Genomic DNA, 13,480 nt, shown 5'->3' on the forward strand with positions numbered 1-13,480 from the left:
CAGGTCTTATATTTGCCAAGGCAGGTTTTGACCCTTTCCCCTCCCAAGCCAGTTTAAAGCTCTGACAGTGAGCCCTGCTGGCTCCTGTGCTGGACTCTTTTCCCCCAGGCAGAAAGGTGCCTCCCATCAGGTGTCAGAGGATCAGGTGTTGAATAGATCATTCTGTGGTGAACAAACCCCAAATTTTTCCATTGACACCAACCTCGGAGTCAGGCGTTGGCCTGATGGATCTGCCTACTCCTATTGCTATAATTTGGTGTTTTGGGGAGAACTGAGGAAATCAGCACCTGGGCTCCTGATCCCCCTGCAATTGTCACAAGCCTCTGAAGCGTCTTTTTATTTCCCGGTGACTTCTCGGTGACCCGTTTGTGAGCGGCTCATTGTGGAGCAGAGTTCTCCAGGGGCAGTTTGTGGCACAGGGTGTAAATGTGGCACTTGGGACATGGCATAATGGCGGGATTGGTAGCATTGGATTAATGTCTAGACTTGTTGAGCAAAAAGTTTCTTCACCAAGAAGTGTTGTCAGACATTGGAACAGACAGCCCAGGGCTGTGGTGGCGTCACCATGCACCTGAGAAATGACTAAATGGTTCGGATTAGTAATTTTGGGTTAATACTTGGGTTTGACACTGACAGTGTCTCGGGGCAAGCTTACACTTGGGGACACGCATGGGCACCCACGGACACAGAGGGACAACCAGGGACACACACGGGCACCCACGGACACGGAGCAGAGTCAGGGACAGGCAGAGGCGGGTACGGTTTGCTGGCCTTTATTGGCATGGGCAGCCCCGCGGCACAGCCGCGCTCCGCGCGCTCCTCGGGCCGTGCGAGGCCGAGCCCCGCGCTCGGCTCAGCGCCGGCGGCGGCGTCTGCGGCTGGAGCGGCGGCTCCGGCGGTACCGGGAGCCTGCGGCTGCCGCTGCGGCTGCGGCTGCGGCTCCTGCGGGAGCGCCGGCGGTAGCGGGCCATGCTGCCGCGGGGGCGGGCGGCGCGCCCGCTTTTATAGCCCAGCGGGGAGCGAGGGAGCGGCAGCGGCCCTGAGGTCACAATGCTCCCGGGGGGAGCATTGTGGGGACAGAGATGCAGTCGCCGCTGAGGTCATAGTGGTCACCTGGACACGGCCTGATAGTCTGAAAAGTTCCGTGGGTTCGGCACGCACGTTCCACAACTTCAGTATGAGAATTCTTTCGGTCCTTATGATCGTTGGCTGGCGATTGTTTAGTTTTTTGGCTAGATTGCTATTGTGTTTGTAATTCCCTGATTCTATGCCAGGAGACAAAGAGGAATCATAATCAATTCCCACTGATGCTCAGACTCGAGGTGTGCTGACAATGATTTTTGCAAAACGAGGCCAAAGGATTTGTTCATCCCCCAGTCTCCACCCATTTGAGCTGTCTTTGGTGCTGCTTTGAACGGATGAACCTGGGATTCCAAACTCCTCAGAAATGCTTACATGCCTTAATTTTCTTTTTATCGTTCATTCCTTGTGTAGCCCCGGTTACTGTGAAGTGGAGAATGAATGCCAGTATCTGCACAACAATTTGTTTTACAATAAGAGACTAAACCAGAAATTTGGCAACAGCGAGCAGAGTCCTGGCACCCATTGTCTGCTTCAGCCAGGATACGTCTACCAAATATGCCTTATTTATTTAAAACTTTAGGTTAATGCCAGTAAGATTACGTATGTCATTACTGAACTGTAGCTCATTTATTTAAGGTGATGTAAGCTAGCATCAAACTTTTGTAATAAAGTTTGTAACTTTGTAAATTGCAACTACTTTTGTTGTTGCCTATTATCAGATTTGAAGCTGATTTTTCTTCTTTTCCTTTCCTTTCTTCAAGGCTTTGTATAATAAAGTTATCCTGGAGATCCGGTACCTTTATTATGCAGCAGATTTTAAGAAAAATAATGTAGGACAATGCACGTGGGATAGTGAGGATGTCATGTGCAGAGCCACTAGTTGGACTTGTGGGTCCCTTCCAACTCAACACATTACGTGATTTCGTAACTGGTGGAACAATTTTGGAATTGTTCGGTGATTAAGAAGAGACTAAAACTGAACATACGGGAGAACTGACATACGAGGAACGAGAGAATCTTTTGACAGTAGCGGCCGGGTGCCCCGGGTGCCCCGGGTGCCCCGGGTGCCTCAGCCGCCTCAGCCGCCTCAGCCGCCCTTTGCCCGCTCCGTTCCGCCCCGTCCCGCCCCTTCTCGGCCCGTCCCTCCCCTCCGTTGCTCGCCCGCTTCCGCCGCGTCCCTTCCCCGGCAGTCGCCGCCATGGAGGAGGCGCTGAAGCGGGCGCTCGGCACGACGGTGCTGCGGCCGACCGGGAACGTGGGGGGCGGCTGCATCAGCCAGGGCGAGAGCTACGACACGGACCACGGCCGGGTGTTCGTGAAGACCAACTCTCAGTTAGAGGTGAGGATAGGGATCGGCGCTGGCGGGGGTGGGCAGGCCCCGCGATGGGAAACAGCGATCCGGGCCTGGGGTGGCAGCGGGAGCGGGGCAGTGCCCGGCCTTGTGCTGGCCCTGCTGAGGCCACAGCTCCAGTGCTGGGTCACCTCTGAGCCCTCACACGGGGAATGGAGGGGCTGGAGCGGGGCCAGGGAAGGGAACGGAGCTGGGAAGGGAATGGAGCCCCAGGAGAGGCTGAGGGAGCTGGGCAGGGGCTGAGCCTGGAGCAAAGGAGGCTCAGGGGGGCCCTTGTGGCTCTGCACAGCTCCTGCCAGGAGGGGACAGCCGGGCTGTGCTCCCAGGAACAGAGACAGGAGCAGAGGGAACGGCCTCAGGCCAGGGCAGGCTCAGGGTGGACATCCACTCCCAGGGATCCAGGGGCAGCCACACTTCCCCTGGGAAACCTGCGCCAGGGCCTCACCACTCTGACAGTCAGGAATTTCTTCCTGATATCTAACCTAAACCTACTCTCAGCAGGAATTTCTTCCTGGAAATTGTTGTTAAGCATTGGAAGGGGCTGCCCAGGTAGGTGGTGGAGTCCCGATCCCTGCAGGTGCCCAGGGAATGCCTGCACGTGGCAGTTTTAGTGCTGTGGTGTGGGTGGCAAAGTGCAGATGGGTCAAAGGTTGGACTCGATGGTCTGGGAGGTCTTTTCCAGCCTGGCTGATTCTGAGGTGGGATGGTGTTGTGGTATTGGTGTTGTTTGTCCAGGACTTGCAGCACCATGAGATGCTGTTGTCACCTCCAAGGGTAGCAGTGGTGTAACAGTGTCTGCAAGCGTCGTGACAGGGGCTGAGGCAACCCAGCAGGCACAAAATCTTCTGCTGAGGGGGTGTGTGCCTTCTGCGGTTTTAATTAAAACTTATAATTCCCTACACACAAGAAAGAGTAAGTGATGTTTTTCCATAATTGTTCAAGCTTTTCTGCTTTGTCCTTTCAATACCTGGAATGTACTGTCGAAGGGAGATACCAGCATTTGGTAGAGATACGTACAATGCAACTCATTTCCTCAGCATGCTTTGCAGGAACAGAGATCAGGTGGAATTTACTTTAAAGATACTCTGTACTTGCGTTTATCACATAAATACCTTCAGTGGCAGAACAGGAGTCAAAACTTCTGTTTGCCCTTCATAGCAAGCAAATGTGTTTGAAAGTATGCATGCCACTATATCTATTCCAAATTTCTCAACAATTTCTGGTCAAGCTGGGGAGCTGAATGGAGGTGGTAACATGGGATAGTACAGGAAGGTTATCCTGCTTCACAGAAGAGAGCTGGAATTGCTGTAGCCCTTCCTTAGGCCTTTGCTAATTCTGTATTTAGCTGTGCAATACAGCTAGCTGCAAGATCAGGCTTGGTAGGGGGAAAAAAAAAAGATTTGGATGGATTTTCTACTCAGCAGTTTCATTTTGTGTGCTTTTGCCTGTGTGTGGATCCTGGGTGCTGATTAAAGCAAACTCTGTTGAAGTGCTGTGAACGCTGTGCTGTGCGAGCAGCAGCTGCTGTGCATCAGCAGTTCAGAGCCAAGTGTGACCTGTTAGGCAGAAACAAAGTATTGCCTGATTTCCTGTGGACTCTCTTCAGGCAACAGGACAGCCAGGGATGTCTCCCAGAGGTGGAGCACCACGAGGAAAGGGTGGGAGAGCTGGGATTGCTCAGCCTGCAGAAGAGAGGGCTCTGTGGAGGCATAATTGCACCTTCCAGTGCCAGAAGGGAGCCCAGGAAAAGTGGGGAGAGACTTTTTACAGGTAAACCTGGAGTGACAGGGAAAGGGGGAGTGGCTTCAAACTGACAGAGAGTAGGTTTAGGTCAGATATAAGGAAAAAATTCCTGACTCTGAGAGTGGTGAGGCCCTCGGACAGGGTGCCCCATGATCCGTGGGAGTGTCCAAGGCCAGGCTGGATGGGGCTTGGAGCAGCCTGAGGTAGTGGAGAGTGGCACAAGGTATTGTTTATGGATGTCTGGAGGTCCCTTCCAGCACAAACCATTCTGTGATTGCATCTTTGTTGATGTCTGCTGCAAATTGTCCTGTGACTGTGTTGCATAGAACATTTCTAAAGGAACATTCTACTTCATTCTTTCCACTTCCCTGCTTTTGCTTTTGCCAGATATGTTAAATTTCCCATGTGCTCTTTCTACAACCCCCGCCTGACTCTTGCAGAGAAGCATTTCTTCATGTGATGAGTGTCCCTGATCTCAGAGGAGGAACTCAGGAGAGTAGATTTTCCTTGCTGTGAGTAGCAGGTGCAGAAATAGGTCCCAAATTCAGAATGTCCTCCAAGCAAATGCCGCTGGTGGTGGCTTGGGTTGTGCAAGTGTGATAAGGGACATTTGGCTGCTACAGCTGATTGCCCCCCACGCCCTTCCGCCATGAGGTGAAAGAAAACACCATGGAAAACCATTCTGCTGAAAGCCCTGATGGGGCACAGCTGAAGGAACTCATACTTTATCCCTAAGCAGTTTGCACTCCTTCACTTGCAAACAGACTTTCTAAATTGTAGAGAATTCTAGAACCTAAGTCAGTTTCACTCGTTTTATGAAGTGACATCACTGTATTTGTAAAACTCCTGTCAGGTCTGGTGGAGTGGTCCTGTCTGTATCTTGTGTGTGAACAAACATTTTCTCCAACCTTTCTATGTAAGTTCTGCAAAATCAGTTGGTTTTGTGGAAGTGCTTTGTTTACCTGTCTCTGATGCTCGTAGCTGCTAATGCTTTCCCTTAATATCTGGCAGGCCAGAAGAATGTTTGAGGGAGAAATGGCAAGCCTGGAAGCCATCCTGAAAACACAGACAATAAAAGTGCCTAAACCCATGAAAGTTGTAGACCTGCCTGGGGGCAGTACTGCATTTGTGATGGAGCATTTGGAAATGCGGGGCTTGAACAGGTAAAGCAGTGTTGTCTTTGCCTCTTTTAACCAGAAATTTTGGCTGTCATGATAGTTAAATCACTTGTTTTCGTACAGGAAACTTGTTTAATTTTTTTCTAAAGTGAGTCAGGACAGCATGGGAAATCACACAGCAGAGAGCTGTACAAAATACTTCATCATGCCTCACCTAGAAAATTGATTACACATCCCAAAGTGAGTCTGGGTTTTGGTTTGTTTGCTTAGGTAATTAGTGATTTCTACAGTAAGGTTTCTTTTCACAGAAAGGAAAATGGCCAGCCTGATCACCTGTGTTGTGTACTTGCCCCCTATATAAGAACCAGTACTTTATTGCTGGGCATGAGTGTGCAGAGGCACTTCCCCAAATCAATTAATCATGATTTCAGTATTTTCAGCTCTTACCTTCATTTTGATAGTTACAAACTTTTGACCCTTCTCTGTGACAAGCACTTAATATGATGAATTCATAAGTACTTCCATTAGGGAGGTGATCATGCCCAATTTTTCATCTCTCTCTCAGAACCTCTGCACCCAGTTTAAAGCCTTGTTTATCTTCCTGCTTGTTGGCAGAGTTTATAATTCATGAAGAGCCCTCAGTGAGACCCAAGAGAAAGGGCAGAGATGTTGCTGTTTTGGGGTCAAAAATGGTACCTTTGGCATGCAGATTTCCTGTGTTAACAGGAACAAATTGAAGAACAAATTGAAAGAATTGAACAAATTGAAGAAATAAGCGTGCCTTAAACGACAGTGCCTGGAGAAAGGGAAAGTTGAGCAAGGTCAAAGGTGTAAAAGGAACATAATTTTGTTAACATGGGAGGCAACTGGTTGTAATATCTGTTTGTAGTTAGTACAAGACTCTCCTGAACCTTGTAGAGGATGAGGTTTTAGTAAAAATAGATAATAAATTAGGTCCCTGTGACTCTCATAATCTATGTTACAGAAAAGCAGCTGGAAGCGGCAGTAGAAAGAAAAAGGATCAGCCTTTTGGTTTTATTTTCCAAACACAGTTTACCAGAGTTTAAATTAAAAAAAGGCACAACATGTTGTGCATGCTTTCTTACACTTATCTTACTGAGAGTCCTTACAGAAGTGATGTCACGCAGAAATTAGATTTGTTAGTTTCTCATTGTTAGTAAATTTATGCTTTTCACTATGGTCGAGCCGACGGGGGCTCCCGGGACGAGTGAAGAGATGAGAATCTTGACTCCATGTTTCAGAAGGCTGATTCATTATATTAAACTTGGAGAGAAGCTGAAGAAAGAAGGGAGCATAGTTGGTACAGTACATAGCTGTTTGCAAATTTAACCCAGTTGATAATAATCTACAAAGCAGTTAAAATGACTTTTGCTTCTTCAGGACAAGTTCATCTTCCCCTGAAGATAGCATGAGAATAGGTTTGGATGAAACAGACCCAGGCAGGGGTTCTTTTTACTTTTGTTTGCTCTGTTTGGGTCTGTGTAAGCAAAACACATACTCAGTTTTGGACATGAAGAACCTCAAAGTACAATTTTGAAGAGCAGAATATAGCTGCTTTACATGGAACTTTAAATTTAAAAAACAACCACATTGTAACTTTAAAGAACCATTAAAGTGCAATTTTTTTTGTATTCTCAGTAGAAGCAGTGTTGTACTCTTGTGTAGTTTTAAATTTTCATTTGTGTCATAGATGCTCAGTCTTTTGTCACTGTTGTTGAATTTTTGTCTTTGGTTTGAAAGGTAAAGGTCAAGGGCAATCAGAAGTCCAGTTTGTGGATCAGTTTGGCTTTCATACAGTTACCTGCTGTGGTTATCTTCCACAGGTAGGTTGTACTTTCTCAGACTGATAGAATTTTAAATTTATCTCGTTTTCCCTTCAGTGACACAGAAGGTCAAAATTAGCATAATGGAAATAAATGAATTTTTGTGGAGCCATGAAAATGAAAAGACGTGGTTCTGCCTGCTAAGGAAGGTAGTGATTTGGGCAGCACTTAAAAGTGCTTTGGTCACTGAGAGTGCTTCAATTTCCTGGACTTCAATCACTGAGAGAAAATTATTCCCCTAATTTAATGTTTTAAAATAACTTTGATTAAATGATAATAGCATTTACTGTCCTGGATGGTACCAGCACGAAGATTCTGTGATCCTCAAAAGTCTTATTTGAAAAAGAAGCAGCTGTGCCTTTTGTGTGGTGTGGAACTGACATCTGCAGTGCTGTTCCTTCAGGTGAACGACTGGCAGAGTGACTGGGTGACCTTCTTTGCTAGACAAAGGATCCAGCCCCAGATGGACATGGTTGAAAAGAAATCAGGTGACAAAGAAGCAAGAGAACTTTGGGCACAGCTTCAGGTAGGAGCAATTGCCTTAGTTCTCATAACTGGGAGAGCTGGCGAAACTTAAATTTTGTTTTCTTAAACCAAAGTCCCTGTTTGTTGCTTTGCACCATGGTCTGTTGGTCAGAGACTCCAGTTTTTAGGGATTAAAATGCCCTTCTTCTAAGGTATAATGGCATTTGCCACATCTCCCTATGCTAACATTCCAGAGTGAATTCCAAAGTGCCTTACTGTTTGGGAAATACTGGATGGAGTTCATATTCTCATTCTCTGTAACATGTTGATGATGAGAAATGTACCTAAGCAATTCTGTTCTGTGTGCTGTCTGTTCATTCACTGTTCACACCTGATTAAGTGGCTGCATTGGCTCTTTGGGACCTACATTTTGGAAATTTGGTGAGACATCCTTGAGCTTTTTAATGCTGAAGTGTTGGTGGTTGTTGTTACTAACCCTGGTCAATATCTGAATTTCAGGGCTTTATTTTCTTGCTGAAAAACATTTAGATGACCATTCTGATGCTGTCTTTTATGAACAATGAGTTCTCTGGATGTACTCAGCATCTCTGCTGACCAGATCCTGTGTGTTTTAAATGATGGGGTTTAGGATGCTTCAAGTATGCAGATAAACCCCTACATTGCAAAGTGAATGATTGTGTAATTTACATGCTGTGCTTCTCTCCCCCTGCAGCTGAAGATACCCAGTCTGTTCTGTGATCTGGAAATCGTTCCTGCTCTCCTGCACGGGGATCTCTGGGGAGGAAATGTAGCTGAGGATGATTCTGGTCCCATTATCTTCGATCCGGCTTCTTTCTACGGCCACTCAGAGTACGAGCTTGCCATAGCTGGGATGTTTGGTGGCTTCAGCAGTTCCTTTTATTCTGCTTACCACAGTAAAATCCCCAGAGCTGCAGGGTTTGAGACACGCCTGAAGCTTTACCAGCTGTTCCACTACCTGAACCACTGGAACCATTTTGGTTCAGGGTACAGAGGGTCTTCTTTAAACATTATGAGAAACCTTGTAAAGTTACTTGCTGCTTAAGCCAATTACTTCCTTGTGTTGTTTGGAGAGCCCCATACTTGGTGGTGCAGCTGCAGGAGTAGTAATGCTAAAAACAACCTGTGTGACCCTTGATCTTGTTAAAGACCTAGAACCAGTGTCTCCTGCTGAATGCCAAGTGTAAAATAGCCATCCCTTCTTAGGATAGTTGGGGATAACTCCACGGGGGAGAAAATTTAGGAAGGAGTTTACTCATTTGCACAGTGAATAAAGGTCTCAGTGTCTAGAAAGCACATGAGACTGTGTAGGGTGATACAATTTTAGATGCCTAAAAGAAGTTGCTTGCTGCATTTTGCTGTGTCTTCCTCCCTCTCTCAGCTCTTCATGTCCAGTTGTGTGCATGAGAGCAACGTTAACAACAGAGCTGGAAAGTACAGGAGAATTATGTAACAGGAACCGTGAGAAGGGATTTGGACTTGTGTTAATTTTCACAGAGTCAGAGTGGGTGAGGTTGGAGGGGAATCACAGAATGCCATCTAGTCCAGCCTCCCTGCTAAGCAGATTACTGAGGTTTGGGTTCAGAGGCTTTTAAAGACCTCCAGGGTTTTGCTGGTTGATTCCATTGGATGCAGCCTGTGGGTGCCTCCTGGAGTGCTTGTAGGCTGTTCTGTGCTTTCTGGTCAGTGGGCTTTTATCCATGGCAGTTCTGCTTCCACCAGAACTAGCTGGCTTCCTTTTTCAGATTATGCTTTTGTCCAGTAGTGTGCATTCTTAAAGAACTTTCCAGGTAAGACGCTTTCCATGTGCACACCTTGTGGAGCTCTCTTCTCTAATGAAATAAAACCTGCACATGCTTCACATGTGTGACTAAAGTGAGTCAAAATCCACCTAATCATGAAACAGCGTCAGCTGGCACTTTGTGTTTACCACACATGTAGAGAAAACATTAAAAATATAACTTAAAAGGGGAAGGAGGGTCAGGAGAGACTCCTGGGATGGCTCACAGGCTGTAGCCCTCTCCTTTTCTACATGAATGCCTATCAGCTAATTTTATAAGGGGATACTACTGCTTGTGCTAGGGGATACCAGTGTGTTTATCCACAATAGTTTATCAACCTTATTCTGGCACAAGGATCAGTAAACCACAGTGTTTATGTCACTGGGACCACAGATGTGCCCATTGTCAAGGCTGCACTGTTTGCACATCTGTGCTCATGGGAGTTCCAGTGCAGACTTAAGAGTGCTGCACTGTTCACTCTAAAATGTTTTGTGTAAAGGTCTCCCAGGGCCTCAGACATGCCAGGAAGGGGGAGGTGTAGACACCTCTGGGCTCAGGACTTCTCTGGATAACCTGGAAAGCAAGGAGGTCTTTCCTAAACTCTCACCTGGCAGTCCCCACTAAGTGCATGCTGTGGCTGTTGTGGTAAGAGACATGAGGAAGGAGGGTGACGTGTAACTCACAGAGCAGCACTTCACCCTGTCAGAAGTCCTGGATGACAGTTCCACACACCGTGGCTTTAATATGAATTTTTGTCCTCTCTTGATGTAGGCTGGTAGTGGTGCTTCTGTGCAAGCCTGCCAGGTAGGTGAGAGAGATGCATGATATCTAACATGCCCTTTGTTGGGGAATGGTTTTATTAACTAAAACTGCTTTGCGCTGGATGCTGGCAGATTGCTGAGGGTTTTCTAGTTGCTAGTTTGGCAATTACTTATGGGAAACATATTTGGAGAAGACTGGTATTTGGTACTACTTCCCTTAATTTTACTACTTTTCTCACTGGCTGATGGACTTTTGCTGCAAAAAATCTGCTTGGTAGCCTTGTGACCTGAATAAAAGGTTTCCCAGCTGATTATTGCTGTCTCTGTTTTCTGAATTAAGGCCTTACATCTTGTTTATTCTTGGGGATTACTTGCCCTGACCTCTTAAAGATCCTTATTTGTTAGATAAATTATGGTCATCTGAGGTGTTTCTGGGAATGTGCATGGTCATGGATTGGTTTGGAATAGTGTGTCACTGAAGAAATTTGCATACTCATTACAGAGCAAGTCAAGATGTTAATTTTCCTAATAAAGGAAAGAGGGTGACGTGTAACTCACAGAGCAGCACTTCACCCTGTCAGAAGTCCTGGATGACAGTTCCACACACCGTGGCTTTAATATGAATTTTTGTCCTCTCTTGATGTAGGCTGGTAGTGGTGCTTCTGTGCAAGCCTGCCAGGTAGGTGAGAGAGATGCATGATATCTAACATGCCCTTTGTTGGGGAATGGTTTTATTAACTAAAACTGCTTTGCGCTGGATGCTGGCAGATTGCTGAGGGTTTTCTAGTTGCTAGTTTGGCAATTACTTATGGGAAACATATTTGGAGAAGACTGGTATTTGGTACTACTTCCCTTAATTTTACTACTTTTCTCACTGGCTGATGGACTTTTGCTGCAAAAAATCTGCTTGGTAGCCTTGTGACCTGAATAAAAGGTTTCCCAGCTGATTATTGCTGTCTCTGTTTTCTGAATTAAGGCCTTACATCTTGTTTATTCTTGGGGATTACTTGCCCTGACCTCTTAAAGATCCTTATTTGTTAGATAAATTATGGTCATCTGAGGTGTTTCTGGGAATGTGCATGGTCATGGATTGGTTTGGAATAGTGTGTCACTGAAGACATTTGCATACTCATTACAGAGCAAGTCAAGATGTTAATTTTCCTAATACACATTTAACTCTTCATTTTAGCAGGGGAAAATGAATATGAGGGTGGATTTTTGTCAGTTGTAGTTCTGAGATAAACTTACTGATAAACAGCAACTCTTCAGAGATAACCTTTTCCTAACAGAACTGAATCCAAATATTTTTGTGATTGAAGAAAAGGTTTGTCTACGCAAGTTATGCAGGTAGGAGCAATTGTATTTAGAGTTTAATGTAAGGATATTATGCTCAATTTTTAAAAGCTGTTTTTTCCTGTCAGTACGGTGTGAAGCAGTGTAGAGAGGCAGACAAATGGAATGTAGGAGGGGTCTCTCCTGTACCATGGATCCCTTGGCCCTGAGCCCTTCTCAGGCTGCAGAAACTGCCTGCAGATACAAATGTTGCAGTCCAGTGCTGGTTTTTCTCCTGCTTCCCATCTTCAGTGCTGTTCCAAAATAGATCTGGTGATTAAAACTGCTGCTGGGCTCTTCTAGCAGAAGTCAGAGCAGGTGGAAAGTGCTACAGAATTAGAACGTGAGGAAAAGCTTTAGGGGGAAAACTAAGCCACACCACAATCACAACAGCTTTTTTTTTTTTTTTGGGTAAATATTCAATTACTTTTGTTTTTATTTGAGGTTTTGTTTGTTTGGGTTTATTTTTTTTTTTCCCTTACCAGCTAAACAGAAAAATGAATTAGGGTTGCTTTCATGATGCAGATATAAGAATCTCTATTTCTTGTCATTATTTTGTTGCCAAACTACTTTATTCGTTTCCCCACATGCTCCACTGCAACCCAGGGTATGATTCTTTCCTTTCAGCAGCTGGAGAGCCATCTAACCAAGAACCTTATTTTACAGAGACATTAGAAGAAGTAGTATTACAGGATCTGGGTTATAATAAGATGTTTTAAAGGCTCAAAACTACACCTGAGAGTGCCAGTGCACTTTGCAAGTGCATCATATGGGTTGATCATGTTTTTAAATTCAGTATCATTGCAAAAATGGGGCTTAAATTTTTTTCTTTCTTCTTAAGAGCTATCCTCTGCACAATAAACACAGTTTTTACAGAGCTCTGCACAATAAACACAAATGACTCATTTGCAGTGAAATACTGTTAAAAATTACTGTCCTGATCTTCACCAGTACCACTGATACAATGTAAATTACAGTCAATGGTTCTGAGTGGAAACACAAAACAATCTCCCAGCCAAAATCACAGGAAGGAGAATGAGGCTCATTGTTTTCCAGAAGAACACCTAGTTTGCATTGAAGAGATTGCTCCTTTATATAAAAGGTCAATTAGCATAATCTTTTCTATAAATTTCTATACAGTTCTATATATTTGTCAAGTCCCACAGGAGCTGTAATAAATTGTTCCCAGAAACTGGCTGCATCCAAGCTTGGCTTAACGTTGTGCATGTTTTCTCCTTGTTTGGTGTAAATATTTGCCCCCTTTTTGCAGTCATTGCTTCAGACCTTTGCTGCTTGGTCAGTTGTTGCTTTATCTTCTGTTTCACCAGCTCCTACAGACAAACAAATCAGATCAGAACCTTTTGAGATTATTTAGCACTAAAGACACACAGGCAGTACTTTTTCAGGACCAGCATGAACATTCATGATGCTCACCTTGACTGTAGAAATTATGGAAAAGGTTGTTTCCTTGTAAGAAAATAACAAAAAACAGAGATGCTCTCCTCTGGACAAGGTCTGCATGGAGTGCTGTGTTTGTCAGTGCTACACCCTCAGGACTCAGAGCACCTGGAGAGGTGTGGGGTTATCTGTACTATTGTCTTTTAATACTCTTAAGCTCTAATAAACAGCATTTTAAATCCTACTTTCTAGTTCAAGTGTGTTTCCTACAGGGATGACAAAGGACCAGCAGCTCTGGGTGCAAAACACATGCCTTCCACAAAAATGTAAAAGCTCATAATATGGTAGTGCATTTCAGCAGTAATTCTTTGGTTTGTGCCTATTTATTTTTTTTTTAGCACCTTGGTTTTTCTACAGTGAAGATTACAAAAATATGAGTGGTTTTAAACAACAAAACAAGTGTGCCTAAGACAGATGGGCAGTCCTCTATTTCATCAGGGTGGTGTCTTACCTTGTTGGAAACATGCTAGAAGAAAGTTTGCAAGTCTTTGACATGTAATCTAAT

General features: G+C 45.1%; 1 protein-coding gene and 1 long non-coding RNA gene across 2 annotated transcripts; both read left to right on the plus strand.

Moving 5' to 3' along the window:
• The first annotated feature begins 2,231 nt into the window (after positions 1-2,231).
• Positions 2,232-10,496, plus strand: LOC120501794 (ketosamine-3-kinase-like). The gene is given in 6 exon segments (XM_039708483.1): positions 2,232-2,422; positions 5,189-5,385; positions 6,474-6,616; positions 7,057-7,139; positions 7,543-7,665; positions 8,338-10,496. Coding segments are annotated over 6 exon segments (1,038 nt in total). The 5' UTR covers positions 2,232-2,281; the 3' UTR covers positions 8,689-10,496.
• Positions 10,497-10,833: 337 nt separating this feature from the next.
• Positions 10,834-13,159, plus strand: LOC120501791. Its single transcript, XR_005627400.1, has 2 exons — positions 10,834-10,864; positions 11,475-13,159. It is a non-coding gene; the product is annotated as an uncharacterized LOC120501791 (long non-coding RNA).
• Positions 13,160-13,480: the final 321 nt, after the last annotated feature.

This window comes from Passer montanus, unplaced genomic scaffold, assembly GCF_014805655.1.
Source record: "Passer montanus isolate IOZ18808 unplaced genomic scaffold, ASM1480565v1 scaffold203, whole genome shotgun sequence".
In the NCBI taxonomy this organism is placed as follows: domain Eukaryota; kingdom Metazoa; phylum Chordata; class Aves; order Passeriformes; family Passeridae; genus Passer; species Passer montanus.